Source organism: Melanerpes formicivorus, unplaced genomic scaffold, assembly GCF_026170545.1.
Source record: "Melanerpes formicivorus ecotype bairdi unplaced genomic scaffold, bMelFor1.0.p_v2 SCAF_6, whole genome shotgun sequence".
Lineage (NCBI taxonomy): Eukaryota > Metazoa > Chordata > Aves > Piciformes > Picidae > Melanerpes > Melanerpes formicivorus.
The window spans coordinates 11853356-11874016 of record NW_027142358.1 but is presented as its reverse complement, the minus strand read 5'-3'; the positions used below and the strand labels follow the sequence as shown (position 1 = coordinate 11874016).

Here is a 20661-nt window from a genome sequence, read left to right as displayed (position 1 = left end):
GAACTGGAAAAAAAATAAATATCTTGCAGAGCACCAGTGGTGTTACTCTAATTCAAAGCCAGTCAGCTACAAAGCTTTGGTCATTTTTTGGAGAGAAGTGGTAATGAGGAGCATGTGCACATCTCAGTTTACACAAACTATATTAAGCAATGCAAAGAGTGTAATGGCATAGCTGCCTGCAGATTTATGTTCAAGGGGTTGCTGGCATGCTGCCATTTCTGTTTCTATTTCTATTCAGGTTACTTCTATGTTTATCTTGTTTCTGTATTACAGGAAAGTCCTACGATTCAATTTTTCCTCTTGAAAATAAAGCAAATAAAGTACAGCTTGATAAATAAACATAAAAACAGGAACAGCATTCCTTGCAAAAGATGAGATATTGTTGATTTATTTTTTGTATATTCACATATCAAATACCAAAAAGAAAGTACCAAGAGTCCAGTATTTCTTCCCAATTGCTTTTCACTCATACTTTTTGGTGTGTGCAGGACCTTCAATAGACATTTTAATGCCTTTTCTCCTTATTTTAAATTGCAGAGCTAGAAAACCAACAGTCAAACATAACTATATGATGACAAATGATAGAAGGGTAAATCAAATGGGACAAAACAGCTCTAAAACTGTGTACAATCCTTATCTAGAAAATGCAATGACAAAATATTAAAAAGGGACACAAAGGGCTCTGGTGATCACAAGAAAGCTAAGGCTTACTATGACAACAGCTAGCTGGCATTAGCGTTCTGCTTGCCCCAAACACTGATGCATCTGGGAGGCAAAACTGATTTCAGGTGACAGAGGAAGTGAAGGGCATACATTCAGTCATATGCCTGAATCTTTGCCAGATGGAAGCCAAGAAACATTATGTTGAGACCACCAGTTCCTTTCCCCACTCCTGGTGCAGGCTCCTTTCAATTATGCCTTCACAGAATCACAGAATCATTGAGGTTTTTAAAGACCCTCAGGATCGCAAAGTCCAACCAACTTTACAAAGTTCAACCCTAAACCATATTCCAAAGCACCATGTGCAAATGACTTTTAAACACATCCAGGGCCACATACCCTGGGCACCTCCCTGGGCAGCACATTCCAGTGCCTGACCATTCCTTTCTGTGAAATTTTTTTTCCCAATGTCCAGTCTAAACCTAGCCAGCTGTAGCTTCAGGCCATTACCCCTTGTTCTATCACTAACTACCTGTGAGAAGAGACCAGCACCAGCCTCTCTACAACATCCTTTCAGGTAGTTGTAGAGAGTGATGAGGTCTCCACTCAGCCTCCTCTTTTCCAAACTAAACAGCCCCAGCTCCTTCAGTTGCTCCTCATAAGACATATCTTCCAGGCCCTTCACCAGCTTTGCTGCCCTCCTCTGCACTCACTCCAGCACCTTCACATCTCTCTTCTATGGTGGTGCCCAAAACTGGACACAATACTCAAGGCCTTCTGTGACACATAAACAAAATCTGTTTCTCTTCACAGAGTTGCAACTGATCTCCCCTTCACTTTTCATCAAGAAAGATGGAAAAAGACACTCTGTCTAAGAAGGAACTTAGCTTTGGTGGTCTGAACTACCCTCAGGAGGAATATTCTTTTACTTCATCAATGACAGGCAGAGTATAGATAGATTTCCTGGCTGAATCACCAAGCTTAGTGTCTAAGCAAGGGACTATGAATGCTGCCTGAAAGGAGTTGTCTGGTCTACAATATTCATATCTAACAGCAGTAGCCAAGACTAGGAAATAACAGCCAAAAGAGTACATAGATGGAGTTTGGTCTTACCAGCCTACCCCATCCCCATGGTCAGACTTTGCAGTTGGCCAGGCAGTTTCTACAGTTATCCTTTGGCAGCTCTTAGATGAGGTTAGAGATCATAGTTGACATCTTCCACCCCAACTGAAAAAAGCCAAACATGCAGCAGTCACAGAACAGCAAGAACTTTTTCTTTCTAAAGCTTTCCCTTCCAATACCTCTGTTTCTCCGTGTCCAACTATAAAATTACAACTTAATTTGTTGCATTTACTCTTTCACTGAATCATAGCAGAGCTGTTGGTGCTCATCTTTTACAGGGAACAAAAAGACTTCAGTGCCTTATTTCAGTTATTTCATATAAAAATACCTAAATTGGTAAACATTGAAAATCTAGTCCTTAATTATTGTTTATGAGTACAGGCCAACAAAGACAAAATAGTTGTTGGAGGTGAATCATCTTTTTTCCATGTCAATAGTTTCTGTTCTGTGGTTTGTAAAAAGGAAAAGCTAGGTAATCAATTCAAGCTATTAGGTATGTAAAAAACCCTAAAAATCTCATTTCAAATACACTCTCCTAGGTCTCCATCCACTCTGTCTCCTGCCTATGTATTTGGCTCAGTGCACTGCTACTGGCTTTGAAATATAGGGCTACATAAGACAAAATCAAATTGGAAAACATGCAAGTTCACAACTCACTGTTGAGAAATACTGTTCATCATCATAAAAAATGATTGCAACAAGCAGCAGAGCACTTGGTAGATTGCTCCCCCACAGACAATTACCCTCATGTATGCACACATACTGGTTTTGCTTGGGTGAATGTTTTCACTTTTATTTTTCCCCGCTCAGCATTTTTATATGGACCTTTATAATGCCATCAGGAGGGAAGCAACAGTTTCAAAACCAGCACTTTGAAAGACGACAGTGGCTGACAATTACAAGAGACTCTCCTCCCTCATTCAGAACTGCCCATCTGAAGAGGAGGAGAAGCTTTTTCTTCTATCAATACTCAGCAGCACAGAGATTTCTCCCTTGCATTGGTCTGTATTCCCAGAGCTTAAATGAAATTCCCATGAATATGAATGATTACAAATCAGGTTACAACATGGAAACAGACTTTCTATGCCTGTTTCTGGAAAAGGACTACAAGGCATCTCTCTGAATTACTCTAGCTAGACATGCACACCTGCAAACCAGACAAAACTGGCTTACTCCTCTAAACCAGGAGGAAACACACAATGTCCTTCAGAGGATAGAAGTGACACAGAGCTTGTACTTTTGTCCTTCCAAACTAGTCCACAGATGGGAATGAGTGCAAAACTGAAACACAGCACACCTTTGACATTTCTCCTCAACCAGTAGCAGGGAAGGGTATATACAAAAGAACATTTAAGACCAGGGTTAAGTCCAAACACCACAACTAATCTGGAGTTAAAACTTCAGTATTTGAACAACATCATTTTGCTTTCAGCCAGGTAAAACCAAAGTGTTTCTTAGGAATCTCACGCTGAAAAAACAGTTAATATATCCTTGTGAGATTAAGACAAAATCACAGACAATAAAAGCCAAATGTTAAACCTTTAAAAAGTATCTTTTTATCCACACTTGCAAAGAATGAGAGCCTTGTGTAGGAAGGGGCTGTCATATAAATGACAAATTTGTTCCTAAAGGCTCTGACTACTTAGTAACAGGGGAGTGCCCGAAACATTATGCTAACATTAGGTTCATTTGCTATTGTTACATCCTCTGATATTTGTTGCACTGGTGACCTTTCAGGTAAATATTACAGCTAAGAGTCTGTTTCGTGCAATGCATTTTAGTTTTGTCAAGAGGCCAGTTTAGAACTTCCAGGTTTTCACAACCTACGTACACAGAAAAAAAAAAGAGAAACAGATCTGCAATCATGGACTTCTATCTTCTCATTAGATACACTGTCAAACAATAGGAAGTAACTTCCAAGGTCTCTCCAACATAGAGGGCAACTTGCACTTCACTGCAGGATCCTTAGTGCTAGCAAAATATTTGTTTTCTTGCAATAAAATACAACTGATACAAACACACTCTTGGTCTGTTGGGAATTTGTGACCTAAACAACTGCTCTTCCACTTCCTATTTAATGAAACAAGCAACAATGTTAAAATAAAAAGTAGGGAGAGGTCTGAGAAAGGGTTTGAAGACAGGTCTCACCACCAAACTGAAACCTGCATTTGGATCAGTTTGACCCAAAATGGAAATTAAAATATGCATGCTTTCCAACTGGAAAAATGAGTTGCAGTATTCCAGAGTCATTCACAGATTTTTAACTCATTTGCCTAGGCAGGATCAGTGCTAAATGGAAATTTCAGAAACTTCAAATTTCTGAAGCATCAGAAAACGTTAATCTTAGAAGGAATTCCCATTTTCCCTTGCCCCTCATGGATTCAAGAAACATCTTCAGTTCCCCAGAAGTCCTATTCCCAGCAAAAGTGGCTATTAATCTACAAGTGCTTTGGACTGGCCGCTTCACAGTCAAACTTAACATTTCATCAGACAGAACATGCTGTCTTTCATTTGATATGAAAGGGCCCTGGAAAGAGTCCTCCTTCATGTTGCTTACCAAAAACCAGGACCTATTTAGGTTTCAAAAACAACAAAGCAAGAAAAAAAAAAAGACAACCCTTGATTGCAGTTTCAGCAACTTAACTCATCAGCATTAGCTTCCTCTGTTGAAGATTTTTTAGCCTGTTGGAAATATACATTTTAACTGACATTTCTGCTTGTAAAATTCAGTGAAAAGCCAACTATTCATCCTTGCATGTACATCCACATAGGTTTTGTCATTTGGCTGTTACCAGTGTGATCAAAGTTCTAGGAACACAGGTTACTGACCTCAAAACACAGTCTGAAGTCCTTGTTTGACATAATTTGTGTTATTCTCTATGTCAATGGTGATGTCATCTGTTGTCTGCTGTATTTGCAACTGAACAAAATAAAGAGAATAGAAAGTGCTACTCAATGAAGCTTTCTGAAGATATTTTGTCTTGGTACAGGAATAATTTTACCTATACTGGCAAATAGCCTACTTCTTAAGAATGAAGAAGAAGTATAGGTATCTGCAATGCATGTGAAAAGTTTCTAATGTTACAAGTTACACTGCTAATTTAAGAATTGTACTTGAGAAATATGAGCATCTCACCTAAATATGTGAAGACTTTCCTCTTTATTACTTCATCTGAAAATAATTCAAAACTATCACAATAAAATTGTGTTCTGTATTTTCATTGCATGATAAATGTCCACACAGAGGTACCATATCATTTATTTAGGCAAGAGAGTAAGTACAGTAAAATGAAACTGAGTTCTCAGCAACCAGTGACACTGAACTTTGATAGGAGTTAATGATACAGAGGAAGGTCAAGTGCAATGGGAACTGGGAAGAAAGGGAAATATGAGCAACAGACTTGCCTAATAAGAGGCCAGAAATCCCAAGTTTGTGGTCCGTGTCCTCCTCCCGTCATAGGCAGGTATTGGCATTAATTGTGGTTTCATCAAGTCTGACCTCACATGTGATACTACAAACTGCAGGCGCCGAAGCCTGGAGGGGGAGAGAAAAAGAAACAAAGCAGAGAGAGAGAGGGTAGCCAGCAATATGGTGCTATATTCATCCCAAGCTCATATCAATGTTTGCTCAGTAATATTTATCAAGCAATTAAGAATTCTGAGGTGAAAATTTTATTCACAGCTCCTGGATGGAAAGAAGTACATACCACATTAGAATTTCTTTGCCCAAGTTCACTGCTGAGATCCTTGGTGGCCACAGCTGCTACAGACACCCAGTATCTAGGTATACCATCCACCTAGAACTGAAAACATCAGATAAGAAGAAAAAAAAAAGAAAAAAGGCTTGTGTAATACATCCTCAAAGAGGCCTGTGGTGTAATTTAAAGGATAAAGCTACAGTTGTTACACCCGAAATCAAGATTCATGTTTATTTGTACCAGAAATAGCCATCTGATTAAAACAGTAATAAAACTATAGCATCTATTTTTGAATACTTTGTGTTGGTTAATTCATTTAACAAGAGCATGAGTCATCCAGTTAGAAATGAGTTAGAGAATGACTCATTTCTAACTTCATACTAATATTATCCTTACAATAAAAGGATCCCTCCCTTACCATAAATTTGTTTTGGCTCTTTTCACAGTACCCCAATCTGTTCTACATGGAATAATTGGATTAATTATTGGAACAATTATCTTCTTTTTATAATGGTGTTCACCCCAAAAGATCTTACAATGCTTTGCAAATGTGTGTATTCTTCAGTCAAGCATGGTAATATGACAGTACCTGCCAAAACTGCACAAAAGCACCTGACTGAACTACAGTCAGATCCTATCATCTGTTTAAACAGCGAAGGGAAATTCAGATGCACACAACTGAATTATTAACAATGGAATTTTGCCATTTACCATCCCAGTTTTTGCAAAATGGGATTTACTGCGACCACAGAGGGGCAGAACAATCAGTGCTTGGTAACACTTATTTCAGTTGAAAACTTTCGATTTCTTCAGATTTCATCTGCGAGCAGTGTTTCAGTAAGGAAGCCTGTTTCAAAACTGCCTGTTTCAAATCCTTGGCTGCAGCATGCTGTGACAACATTAGGCAGGGCAGCATCAAACTGTGAATTGTATGTTTAACTACATTTGGAAATACTAACTCTGCAAGTCTGGATATGCCCATAAACTGCAATCCATCCAGCCATCTGCATATTGAACTCCTTGCTGAAGAGCCGCCAAAGATGCAACTTCATAAGCAATTTCACCAGTCTAAGACTGCCTTACAGCAGCCCTGCCCTTTTGTCCCACCAGCATTTCTGCCTGCTCTTTTGCTGTCTCAGCACCTCTTTGGTGACACAGATCTACCTCTCGATTTGGCTGAAAATAATAATACAAGAATGTGGTGAAAAAATTAGCTGCTCATGAATCCACCCTTTGAGAAGCAAGTGAAACTTTATGAGTTTTGATGGTATTATCCCCTGAAGAGGAGACTCAGGGGTGACCTTATTGCTGTCTACAACTACCTGAAGGGAGGTTGTAGACAGGCAGAGGTTGGTCTCTTCTCCCAGGCAGCCAGCACCAGAACAAGAGGACACAGTCTCAGGCTGCGCCAGGGGAGGTTCAGGCTGGTGGTCAGGAGGAAGTTTTACACAGAGAGAGTGATTGCCCATTGGAATGGGCTACCCAGGGAGGTGGTGGAGTCGCCATCGCTGGAGGTGTTCAGGAGGAGACTTGACAAGGTGCTTGGTTGCATGGGTTAGTTGGTTGGGTGGTATTGGATGATAGGTTGGACGCGATGATCTTGAAGGTCTCTTCCAACCTGGTCTGGTCTGGTCTGGTCTATTCTATTCTATTCTATGCTATTCTATTCTATTCTATCTACTGTGCCACTTTCAGCAAAGACTGTGTTTCTCTTCATGAGGCCCCCAATATAAGATAGACATGGACCTGCTCAGGCTGGTCCAGAAGAGGCCCATAAAGATGGTCAAAGGGCTGAAGCACCTACACGATGGGGATAAGCTGAGAGCTTCAGGGAGACCTTATAGCAACCTTTCAGTACTTAAAGGAGGCTCACAGGAAAGATGGAAAGGGACTGTTTATCAGGGAGTGTAGTGACAGGACAAAAGACAATGGTTTCAAACTGAAAGAGAGTAGATTTAGATTAGACATTAGGAAGAAATTCTTTACTGTGAGGGTGGTGAGGACTAGAGCAAGTGTTCGAGGCCAGAATGCACAGGGCAGTGAACAACCCGCTCTAGCAGAATGCATTGCTGCCCATGGCAGGGGGGATGGAACTAGATGAGGTTTAAGGTCCTCCCCAACCCAAATAATTTTATGATTCTAGGACTGCAAAGAGCACTGTAGTTCAACTGCAAAGCATAAATACAGTCTCTTCCTTTCAGAAGAGTATGACTATGCAGGGCAGATATCTAGTTAATGTATTAAGCTCCTAGCCTTCTCTTTTTCCTACAGGACAATCACAAGTTTGAAATAATAATAAAATATAGGCTTACAATATAATAATAATTCCCATCAAACCAGGAAATGCCCTGAGCCACCTGCTATTGTCAAAGAGCCACTATTTTCAAGTCTTTAAACATGTCACTGGTTAAGAAATTTATTTTCTAAATGATCATTCCTTGCCCTTTTATCATGCTGTAGGATAACCGTGCTACCTAATACTAGACATACTGATATCTAAACTAAGATGCTAGTAAATAAAATTAAGATTATTTTGCCAGAAGGTAATTCAGGTTATGGTTCTATCACTTAGCTGTACCATGCAGCACAAATGCACTTCCAGAACAAGAATTTAGCTTAGGTCTGAAACTATTCTGAGCATTTCTTGCCACTGGGCTCTACAGGAAGCCCAGGTTAAAACATCTGAAGGTCAATGGCATGACTATCCTCCTCTAGCTGCATCTTCACATGAGTTCAAGGTGAAACTCCTAGTTCCCAAAGCCATGATGACATTCCAAGGAATAGTACATAATGTCAGAGAACAGGACTAATGTCTGAGGTCAAGACAGACATTAACACTTGCCAAGAATAAAAGAAGCTCTGTCTTCAGTATCAGAGTAAGAAAGATGAGTAACACTACACTGCACCACTGTAATGGCTACACTGCAACGTATCTGTCTTCTTGGATTTAACCCATGTTATAGTAAGCTTGCTCTTGAACCACATCTTTTACTTTTGAGACAGAGTGTCTGCTCCTCTGGCTTCTACACAGAACATAAATATACATACACACCCGTCTTAGTGAAAATCTTTCAGTTACTTTGGCTATCAGCTATACATCTGATGTATTTAGATACATCTTAGTATCTTGGCCAGCTTCCCATTTCAGAACTGCATTACTCTAGATACATATTGACTTAATGTTCCAACTCACCTTGTTAAGTTTCTAATAAAGACAACAGCACAACAGTTGAGAATGTCTTTGGTAAAATTTTCTGGGGCTGTTTTAAGGGCTCTGGAATCATTAGAACGCTATTTATAGCTTGTACTTTATTTAACACTAAAAAGGAGAAACAATGCTCTAAAAAAATTATCTTAAGGAATAAAGATTGAAGTTCTTACACCAAGAAGAATTTCCACAAGCAGCCTGGAAATGAAATAAAACTTCTGAAACCTCAATTGAAATAAAACTCAAACATATGTTTCATTTTAGGAACATCCATCCTGAGATCTCACCTTTAAATTACAGTTACCCATGGTGGTATTTATACAGCTTTGTAGATGATTGTACAAAAATCAACAACACATGGAAAGAAATAAAGTTTTTAGTAAAAAGATCTGGAATTCATCCCCAGTCCTTAACCTGGAGGTTACAAGGTAACACACTGTATGCAAAGAAAATAATTAACATCTTGTACAGCAAAAAGCAGCAATAGGCCTAGTCCCAAACTTAGAGCTAAAAAGACATTATGCAAATATTTGCAGAATGTAAACACAGGTTTATAAATAATTCTAAAAAACTGAAAGATAAAAGAAGAAAAACAAAAGAAGAAATAAAAAGAAAATAGGGGGGGTGAAATAAAAAAAAGAGGACAAAAGAGTATATATATAAAACCCCCTTTTCTAAAACAGTCAATGCTTCTGGGCTGCATCTGCCCTTCTTTTAGGTCCAAAGGATATAAGGATTTGAAATCCATAGGAATACTAAGACGCAAGATCCTGACTATGCAAAAACAGTGGCAAAAATCCTGACTTCACTAAGTACAGGATCCAGCTGATTATTCTAGTTGTTGAGCCATTTCTAACACTGTCCCAAGACATCAGTATAATGTTGACTAGAAAGAAAGAGTATTATACACCTACAAACTACCTGCTTGTGGATTCTCTGTCAAGGTTTCCAACTAGGCTAAAAATTGCCTAGTTACATGATTTGGCATGATCATAACCCAAAGTGAAACAGTGTACTGGGTCTGGCTGGCATGGAGTTAATTTTGTGGGGCACACCAGAAATGCCCCAGAAACCGTATTTAGCAACAGTTCTATGAAAAAGCCATCTACACAGACTTGTTCTTAAAACTAACACATCACACAATTTAAGAGTAGTAATCTTTTCTCATATAAAAATGCATTCATGAAAAAAAAAACCCCTTTGACTTTGTATTTTTTAGACGACAGTTTTACTATTCATATCACCTATCTTAAATACTGGATAACTAACTACACTATTCACTACATAACTAAGTCAGACAGAACAGCTGATAGGTTTTATAGGACAAACACTAATGTCACAAAGTGAAAAAAGTTCTTACCATCTTCTTCAACACAGGTCATTTTTACTGTTATATTGACTGATACTGTGTTGTTTGGCCTGATCAGCCAACTCATGTCTAAATGATTCGGTCTCTTTCAGCAACAAAGCATCAAAATACTTAGCCATCGCTAATGGTCTTATAACATCTGTTGCCAGACTTGCAGAAAGACCCTAGAAAAAGTAGAAGGGGAAAAAAAAAAGAGAGACAAGTAGATTTTAATTTTTGTCCTACAGTTAGTAAAGCTTCAATTTCCTTTTGTAGTAAAACATATATAAATATATATATACATACACAAAATACTTCTCGATTATTATTCATCTTGGCAGCCTATTAAATTTTGCTCCAAATTTTGAGTTCAAATGAGTAAGGTGTATCACAGAAACATTTAAGAGACTTATTTTATCATAATTTATGCTGTGACAATGTTACAAAGCCCCTGTGAGGTTAAGAATCCCACTACATTAGGAAAATCTAAGTACAACAGCCCTAAGTGAAGGCCCTAGTGATCCTGCCTTGAACAGCTTCCTGTTCATAATACCAGAAGAATGAAAAAAACCCCAACAAACAAAATCCCCTGCATTACCAATTCCTCAGAATATCCAAGCCATTTACTTGCCTTAGTTGCCAGAGCCAATATAGAAGACTATCTCTGAGGGGTGCTTCATTATGTGGGTTTATTAAAGAGCTGTTCAAATTAAAAGAACCTGAGACTGTAACTGCACTTACACACATGGTGAGTAAAATGATCTAAGACACACAATTACATCTGCAGGTATGTTTTAGCTTGTTGATGAGAGGTAGAAGGTTCTGATTTCAAAATCCTACATTTGACCTTCAAAACAGTAATTATTTATACTACTGTATTACAAGAATAATTGATTTTGAAACTTTTTTGTTTAATTATAAGATTGAAAGGTTGATTACAGCCGAAATTATCTCTTTAGCTCATCAAAGAATTATGCAATAGTACAAAGAGGGTGAGAAAGAATAGCCAGAGGGCTGAGAGAGCAGCAGGAAGAAACACTGACAGCTTTTTTTTTTTTGTCTCAGTTGTGCTCTTTTTGAAGACTAAGTCTTGAGTTATGCAAAATGAACCCCATTAAATATATTTCAAATCTTTTCCCATATAAGATAACACAGCTCTTGCTCAGGGAATAATACTGTGTTTTACTACATCTATGAGAAACACACACTGAGCCTTCTTAACAGAACCATGTTTCCAGCTGTGAGCTCCCTTTCCCTCCTCACTGAATGATGTTTAAACAACCATGACCTCAGAGCACTGGCAACTCCCAATACCTTACTGCCTGGAGCAGCCAGCCCAGCCCCTGAGATGCAGCCAGATGCCAAGCATCAAGGCCTAAGTCCAGCATCAGGTGCTATGGCTTGCCTCCAGCTGCCCATCAGCAACCCTCTCCTTCCTCCCCAGGCTCCTAGCTGGCTATCTCACACTGGCATGTGCCCCCCAATTCCCTTTGCTGGCAGATCTATGATTCATTTTCTAGACTGCATTTTATGGTGTCAGAGCAGATCAATGTGACAGCTTCATGAACATTCATAAGCTCCTTCCAGTGAAGCTTTCCTCCTATCCCACCAAAATCCTGCAATTACTCAGTTAAACACACTAGATGCAAAACAACTGCTGGGCCAGCAGAAAGCCCCTGCTCCCTCAGGGAAATGGCCCTGCACACTCCATCCAGCTGCCCTTTGCCACCCAGCCCTGATGCCATCTCTGAGATCATGACACTATCACCTGCCACTGGGATGAAGCCTCCTGAGCCAGGGAGGCCCTGCAGCTGCCTTCAATTCCCCTGCCACAGGTCTGCCTGAGAGCCCAGTGTGGTCAGGGTAGTGGAGGGACACTCCACCAGTGTTGCAGGGTGAGCAGGGCCAGGAGGGCCTTGCAGCATGGTTGAGGCATTATCTCTGGACATTATTGCAAACCTCAGGCTCGGGGCCATGTCACTTTGTCTGCTGAGAGCAATGTGAGGTGCATTTGTGTCTGAAGGAAGAAACACTGTGTTAGTCAACTCACACTGGGTGGTAATGAAAATGTTTGTTTTCAGGTGACTGCCTCTGTGATGCTTGAGTCAATGGAAAGCTTGAACATGTGCACATTAAAGCACAAAAATTAGATTGACAAACCCAAGCCATTCTTCTCTTAACCCAGTGATTGTAAAGCTAATCTTGCCGTTTCAGAAAACATATTAACTTTTACAGAAAACCAAAAGGTGATGTTTTAGGAGGGCTGAGCAGGAAACAAGCAAATTCATAAAGAACCAGACACAGAAAAGTGATATTGAATGAATTGTGAAATATAAAACTAAAGAAATAGCTTAAAAGAGGTGATTGTGGAAAATATACCTAGAGTATTAAAAAAAAATAGGCAAATGGATAGCTTGCAAAGTCATGAGTCCATAAAATCAGATCTATATGCATTAGAAATAATGTCACTGAAGGCAACTGATACGAGTGAGAGACTGAGGGTAGCACTGTATTTCAGATTAAAGGAAGCATGAAATGCACCCGTAGAACTGTACAAACAAGATAAACGACAAGCACCGTGCTGAAAGATAGGTGTGAAAAGGGGTTGAGATGGCAGACTTCCAAGAAGATAATGCTATACACCATTTTCCTCCAAGATACCTCTGTGACGTTGAGCTTTCAATGCCAGTTGACTCTGAATGAACCCTACAGAAGGACCTTGCCTCTAACCAGCAGTGTCACAGTATCACAGTATAACTAAGGTTGGAAGAGACCTCGAGGACCATTGAGTCCAACCTATCAACACAGACCTCATGACTAGACCATGGCACCAAGTGCCACATCCAATCCCCTCTTGAACGCCTCCAGGGATGGTGACTCCACCACCTCCCTGGGCAGCCCATTCCAATGGTCAATGACTCGCTTGGTGAAGAACTTCCTCCTCACCTCAAGTCTAAACCTCCCCTGGCACAGCTTGAGACTGTGTCCCCTTGTTCTGGTGCTGGTTGCCTGGGAGAAGAGACCAACCCCTTCCCAGCTACAACCACCTTTCAGGTAGTTGTAGAGAGCAATGAGGTCACCCCTGAGCCTCCTCTTCTCCAGGCTAACAATCCCAGCTCCCTCATCCTCCCCTCATAGGGCTTGTGCTCAAGGCCTCTCACCAGCCTTGTTGCCCTTCTCTGGACACGTTCCAAGTGTTTCAATGTCCTTCTTAAACTGAGGGGCCCAGAACTGGACACAGGACTCAAGGTATGGCCTAACCAGTGCAGAGTATAGGGGCAGAATGACTTCCTTGCTCCTGCTGGCCCAAATATTCCTGATGCAGGCCAGGATGCCATTGGCTTTCTTGGCCACCTGGGCACACTGCTGGCTCATTTTCAGACACTGGTTAATCAGTACCCCTAGGTCCCTTTCTGTCTGGCTGCTCTCCAGCCACTCTGACCCCAGCCTGCATTATTTCAGGGCATGAGGAAACACCACATAGCCAAAAGTGTGGAGGGGAAACTGAAGCACTTTGTAATTCCTCAGGAAAGATGAGTTGAATACAAAGCCGAAGGCACTTCTAGTTTGGCTGCTGCTTAGATGTGCTGAAGGGTTTTAGGCCAGGTCTCAACAGTGTTATGTCTTTAAATACCTCTGACAGCAATGTAAAAGCTAACTTAAATATGCTGTCTCATCTCAGCACTCAGATGAGTAGACTATTCACACAGTCTGTCCCAAACTATGCACAATCCTGTTGTATATATCAAGCTTCTAAGAGTAATGGGAAGAGTTATAACAAATAATTAAAAAAAAAAAATCTTCTCCCCTTGGAGAGTGGCAGCCTTGCTCCATAAATTATAGAGAAGTTGGAAAGAAACATAATTTATTATCCCCTGAAGTCTGATTAACAGTTTTGGCAGCAGAAATTTTTGTTACGACTGGCTGTCCTTGCACAAACCACTTTACGGAGAATATATTGGTGGAAAGCCATACAGTGTATTTGCATAGAATGAGTTTCATCATCTCCCACTCCAAAACAGGCTGGGTTGGTTCTGCTGATTTGATGTGTGAGCTCAGGAGCACATGTGAGATTGCATCTTAGTTTGTTCTTTCACTGTGCTGATGGTATCCCTTTGTGACATCAGTTTAAATTATGCAGCATTTACAATATTATAGAAACAGTTTCAGAATTTATAATATTCAAACAAACCTAAAATATTGCTTGTGCCAGGAGCTTTGTTATACCTCAACTTAGCAAAACAATTTTCTGCAGGAAACAGACCACAACTTTTTTAGGAATATGACTTGCAAAACGTTATGAGATCTACATTTTTCCTATCCCACAGTGGGAAGAAAACAACTTTCAGGTTTGTTAGCAGGAGTTGGTTTCCCCCCCCCCCCCCCCCCTCTTTGAGAGGCACTCTCAGTCCCCTCCTGGTATGAAAAAGGTGGTTTAGCATTAGCTTAGTTCAGTAGCTTGAATTCACTGCTCTGTTCAGGAGAGAAATTAAGATACTTTAAAAAATGTTAGCCTAAATCTGAAAGAATGTCTATAAGAGTTTTCAGTTTTGTTTGTCAAATTCAAAGGTGCATCATTTTCTCCTGTTAAAACAGACCAACTCCTGCAACATGCGTGCAAACTGAAATCGAGTACACATTTTTATTGATATGACATAGCCTTTATTAAAAGAAAAATGAGACTTAAGGACGACCTCATCAAAGCAGCTGATACCAGATCTATTAGCATGCTTTTCTTCAAATGAAAAACAAACGTTTGGCTTTGGTAGTTCCTGACTACTTTCAAGTCACTTGTACTTTTATTTCCATTTAAACCTAGCAGACGTTCTTTATTAAAAGTTCAAAGACTTCCGGCCTGAATCTAAAAAGAAACTCATGGCAATTGTTGTTACCAAACCCCGTACATTTCCATACCCTGCCATTCTAGAAAAGGATGATATCTTTGATATTGCTTTGGTGTTCAAGAAATTGAATCAAGTAAACCTGGTTCCAAACAAGAATTTCCACCTGGGGAAGGTGTTAAACAAAGATACCATGCTAACTGTATTCCACAGCTGTCACTCTAGCACTATTGCAACCCGGGGTGTGGAACAAGCCATTGCCTGAACTTAAACCCGGAGTTTCCCAATTCTGCTGATCCCTGTTCTGATATAGGGCATGTGCAGCTTGAATAGGTGCTTTTCCTTTTCACTACCTGCAAATAGCTATTACTCTGTTTATATACAGACTGTACAGACTGCAAAGCCTGAAATTGCTTCTCGGCCTCCAAAACGCCCATGGAAACAGCAGCACTGTAATCACCCGGAGCATTGACAAGCTTTAACTTACGTATATCCATTTGCCAAACCGGCAAAAGCCAGGCACTGCAGACGGCGAGGCGGGCAGCTGCAGGCAGGCCGCGGGGCAACCCGGAGAGGCCAGGGCGCCTTCCCGTGGCAGGAGAGGTCCAACTTTCACAGGAGAGGACAGGCCCTGACAACTCTATGTGCGTGCAATACAGAAGCCTCAGGAGACATCCCCTCGTACCCACATCCATTGCCAAGCCCAGCTGCCGCCGGAGAAGCTGCCGCCTGTCCGGCCGGCAGACTCCACGATCACCACCTCAAGGAAACTACACTTCCCATCGGTCCTTTGGGTGCAGCAACATCCGCATCCCCCCAGAGGGCCGCGCGGCGCCGCGCATTGCCATTGGCCGGATTTGAAAAGAAGCCGCGGCCGTGCTGTACTTGTGAGCGGTGGTGTCTGCCGGTGCAAGGAACGGGAACAACACGAACTTCTCTCACTGTGGGTGAGGCTGGGCCTGCTCAGCGTGGCGTAGCATTCAGGTAAAGCTGTGGTAGTTTGGGGGGTTACTGAGTTTTCGCTTGAGAAGGGAGGGAGGGAGTCGGGCGGCTGGCCGGCCGGCCGGCCGAGGGCTGTGGGCGTTGGGTAGTGGGGTCGGGAAGTAGTGTGGGTGGTCTTCCTGGCGGGCCGTGCTGAGACGTCGTCTCTTCGCTTTTCCTTGCCGCTATTGTCGTGACTAGCGTTACGGTGGGTGAAGAGTCACCGAAGGTGTGTGAAAGCTTCGGTACCGCTGCGGGGTGTGCGAGTTGCGAGTAACGGCTGGCCCAGGGCCGTGACACGGACCAAACCGTGAGGCGGTGTCCCGTAGGAACGGGAAAACAATGTAAAGCTTTGCAGTGGAAGATGGGTTTCCAGAGGGAAAAACTTCATTTAAAACAGCTTTTGTGAGTGTAAAGGCTAGTACTTTATGTATTATGCAATCCGCAAAGCTTATTGTGTAGTTTAGAGCCTTTTCTACCCGTTCTTATGCTGCATGTGAGCGTTAGAGACTGCGTGTACTGTGGCCACACTGTTCTGTGTGCCACTCTGGATCCCTTAGGGTGTCTGTAACTCTAAACCCTATGGTCGCGATAAGGAGAGTAACAATAACGTGTCCTCGTATACAAATGCCTTTTGCTGGTTGCAGACAGGCAATGTGCATGTTTGCACTGGAATATCTAAGGTAATTGTGGTGCTGTATGACAAAATGTGGGGAGAGATGGACAGTCTGCGTCTCAGGTTTTCGTGCTGTCAGTGCTTGAACCATACTGCTGACTGCCAGGCTTACCTGAACACTTTCTGTTCCAGCTTTACACGCACAGTCCTGTTTGTCTTTTGCTTCTAACAGGAAAAAGCACAGAATGAGAGTGCAGTCTTGACAAATCACACTTTAAAATACTCTTATTTAAGGCAATTGAAATGTCAGTTACGTAACAAATATTTTTCCTGTCAAGGCCTGATAAAGAGTTTTGCAGTGTGAATTTGAGTAGCTGACTATGGCGGCACACGTGTATTTCTCCCCAGTAGCAGCTTATTTGCAGTCAGTGTTTGTTTCAGCTGTGATAATACTGCAGGCCAAGTTCTTTCTGGTTTTCATAGAGTTGCCTGACAAACACCCTGTAGATTAGAAGAAACAAACTAAACATGGGTGCTTAGTTTATGTATGACTGTTGTTTCTTTGCCACTTGGTGATGTTTGTGTAGTTTAATGAAGTTCTGTATGTGTGTTTTACAGGCTAGGTAGGAAGGCTGATCTATCAAACGTCTTGACACTGAAGTACAAGTGTGTTTCAGGTTTTATGCTGGGGGGGGTGGAAATGCTATGACTGCTTAATAAGGCAACACTTATTTTGAGCAAAGGAGATTTGAACTAGCCCTGATATGTTGTTTTAATGGACACTGCCATCTTCTCCATTAGTATTTAAAGAGAATGTATATGCATTGCTCTAGCATAGACATGGCAATGTAGTATTAGAAGACCACTGAATTGTGTCCGAAGCCTCAAAACTTCAGGAGGCAATGTTGGGGGTAACTAATAGCTAGAACACTTGCTGCCATACTTTGAGTAATTGCCCAAGGACGTGTTGTGTTTTGTTTGTTTGTTTTGGATTTTTTTTAAAGAAAAGCTGCCAGGTCACATCTGTTATATCACAGGAAAAAACAACAGAAGACTGAAGTGCAGACAAGATACACTAATATTTTAAAAAATCCCAACAAAACAAACAAAAACCCCAAACCAAAATAAACCCTCAACAAAAAAGCCCGAAGCACTTCTTGAAGTTAGGTTGAAATTTACCTGTGTACTATCAACTCCAAATCTTTCACTTTCCATAGCAAATTTTCACTGCCTAGATTCTGAGATACACAAAATCATTAAATTATGGATTAGTGAATTGCTGATCTGTAAAATGACTGGGGAAAAAAAAAAACAAACAACTAAAAAGTGCTTTTTGTATTGTGGCATGAGATCTAATTTTCTAGTATTCCATTAATAGCTAAAACTATTAGTCTTTTGCATGTTTCTGAATTCTGTCCTACAAGGTTTTATAACACATTGCAGCTTCATATTTATCAGGTCCTCTAGAGATGAGAGTCTGGGTTACTCTAGGGATGAGCTCTTGTTCTAAAAGGACAATGCAAAGGAATGCTGTTTTAAGAATTACATCTTCCTTGTCAGACATGGCTTTTGGGAAGATTGTGATGCATGCACAGGGCTTTTTCCCAGTACATGTTTTCTGTTGAAAGAAGAATGGATGTTCTGGTTTCATCATGATGCAAACTGCTCTGCAGATCCACTAACCAGCTACTGGAGACTTGCTCTGTAACTTAGGCAAAAAGCTTTTTTTCATCTTATTTATGAAGAAGGTGCAGTTATTGGTCTCAAATTGACTTGTCCTCTAAGACTTCAGAAGTTAGTTCTACACTATATGATCAGAAAGAAAAACCAACAACAAACAAACACCCACAAAACCCCCAACTTTTATCTTGCAGGATGGAAGAGACTTTGGATAATGACAAAAATTTGAGACTGTCCTATATTGATAGTGTTGAGGTTCAAAGAGCAGGAATAATACATGTGGAAGACATTAAAGCAGATCTCTCTGCTCAATTTTCTTTAGCTTCAAGTTCAGATACAAGTCAGGTAAGAAAGTTTTAATGTTTGTATTTCTTAGATTTTTGTTTGTAATAAGCTTAGTTCTTTGATTAATATTCATGACTAGAATTTTATAGAATAAAAAGTGTATGTAATATTTTAATTTGGAGGAGATACATAGGATTAGATGAAGTTGTGTGGCACTGCATTGATATCTTACTGGGTTCATCAGTGTTCTGTGAATGAGGCTAACTGCTGGTTCAGAGCAACTTAATTATTGATTTTTTTTTTTTGTGGATTTCATTCTTGATGTCTAATTGTCTTGAACCTGTTACTGCATGAGTAACTTAAGCTATTACAATGAACTCCTGCAGGGACCGAAATACTTGTAAAACATGGTAACTTAATTTGCTTCCGATGTCATGAAATAAGTGTGTTCAAAATACCTTGATGAAAATAAAACTGCCTTAACATGCTAGCTGTCAAACACTATAGTCAAATTTCTAATTTCCCTAACTTTTCTTTTTATTTCAAGAGGAGCAGTTTGGAGTCTAAGGGACACATACAAGTCTGCCTGCGTGTTAGGCCATTTACATCATCGGAAAGAGAAAATGAATTGCAGGTGTGACATTTAATGTAAAAATACTTCAACTGTATGTTTGGTTATTTTATTTCCTGTAAACTGAGCTCTTTATACTCATGCCTGCATTGCTTTTACTCCATTTTAACAGGACTATATTTCACTTGAAGACTCAAAAAGCATCATACTGAAGCCCCCCAAAAACTCCTTGAGTCGACTAAGTGAGAAAGCTGCTGGCCAGAAGTTCACTTTTTCACAAGTAAAAAAAAAAGTCTTTAAAAGTTGTGGGGATTTTATGTATTTCTGAAAAAGTTGTTTATTTCATACCAAGCAAAGTAAACTGTAAATAGTCTTTAAGATTATAAGCATAAAACTTAAAAGATTCTTTAAAAATCTCTAATGATTGCTTAATAACTTTTTTCTTTTTTCTTGGTAATGCTCAGGTGTTTGGGCCTGAAACAACTCAAGAAGAATTCTTTGAAGGTACCATCAAGCAACCAGTCCAGGATTTCATAGATGGATACAATCGTCTTATTTTTACATATGGGGTTACAAATGCTGGGAAAACCTACACTTTCCAAGGTATAAATAGAAATGTGTTCTCATTGAATGAACTTCATTTTTTTAAAGTGACTATTACTTCTGGCAAAAATATTATAGCTCTTTCCCTTTCTTTAAACTGTAGGCCTTAGAAATTTAGTTTCTCATGAATATTAATAAATAGCCTTTGAAAGTCTCCTTCCGTAGCAAATATCATGAAACCACCAACAATGTCACTGCCAGAGTTTACATAAACTAGTAATACTGCTTTGTAAGGCTGTAATTTCAACCAGATGTGCATGTGGCCTCTTTCCTCCAAGTATCTAGAATCTAGATCTTAGAACTCCTAGAATCCTCTGGGGAGGTAGAATTAGGAAAATACTTCTATGTATCAGAATGTCAGAACTGTGTAAGTCACTGTACCAGACTAGCATTTTGGAATTTTATTTAAAGTCATATGCATTTTATACAGTTTCAGCTAAGGAATAGTTTGTTTTAATTGCTACAGGCAGAGAATAAAAAAATTTGCGTCTGGATCAAGCATGCACTGAAGTTGTAATTTAATTCCTATTTGCCTTTTGCATGAATAAGTATTATGCTCTGCAAAAAGGGTCTGGGGCAGAGGAAGGAGTGAATCTTCACATGTCTCCTAGAATTTTCTTTGTTTTGTAGGATTTAATGACAATTTTTGTTACCTTGAGAATACAGAAACTCCTGCCACTTCATGCTATAAGTGGCCTGCCAATTCCTCATGTGTGTCTTGAGATTAGAATTGCTTCTCTTTCTGTCTTCATTTATCTGTACACCTTGTTCACAGTAATAATGAAGGCCTTTTGTATGTTACTTTCAGGAACAGAAGATGATGGTGGTATTCTACCAAGGACTATGGATATGTTGTTTAAAAGTATTCAAGGAAAACTATACACAGCAATGGATCTCAAACCCCATCGGTGTAGAGATTATGTAAGGCTGAATAAGGAGCAAGTGAGAGAAGAAAGCACTATTAAAAGATCTATGCTTCGCTTAACAAAAGAGGTACAGGAGTATTTTCTATACTGAGGAGTACATGCATCATTAGGTAGCTCAATGG

General features: G+C 40.2%; 2 protein-coding genes across 5 annotated transcripts in view; one reads left to right on the top strand and one right to left on the bottom strand.

Moving 5' to 3' along the window:
• PANK1 (pantothenate kinase 1) overlaps positions 1-15606 on the bottom strand; it is a 46604-nt gene extending 30998 nt beyond the window's left edge. Inside the window, exons 1-6 of one of the 4 annotated variants that reach the window (XM_068139725.1) lie at positions 15365-15606; positions 10049-10221; positions 5490-5585; positions 5188-5317; positions 4612-4702; positions 1774-1887 (exon numbers count right to left, since the gene is read on the bottom strand). The gene's annotated coding sequence lies outside the window, so the exon portion shown is untranslated. Of the gene's footprint in view, positions 1-1773; positions 1888-4611; positions 4703-5187; positions 5318-5489; positions 5806-10048; positions 10222-15364 lie in introns of those variants that run through there. The other 3 variants (XM_068139728.1, XM_068139727.1, XM_068139726.1) reach the window with 3 other exon arrangements.
• Positions 15534-20661, top strand: part of KIF20B (kinesin family member 20B) — a 40169-nt gene continuing 35041 nt past the window's right edge. Inside the window, exons 1-6 of the mRNA XM_068139709.1 lie at positions 15534-15861; positions 18349-18499; positions 18987-19073; positions 19183-19290; positions 19475-19613; positions 20422-20606. Coding sequence (XP_067995810.1) covers positions 18350-18499; positions 18987-19073; positions 19183-19290; positions 19475-19613; positions 20422-20606 — 669 coding nt within the window. The 5' untranslated portion in view covers positions 15534-15861; position 18349. The remainder of the gene's footprint in view (positions 15862-18348; positions 18500-18986; positions 19074-19182; positions 19291-19474; positions 19614-20421; positions 20607-20661) is intronic.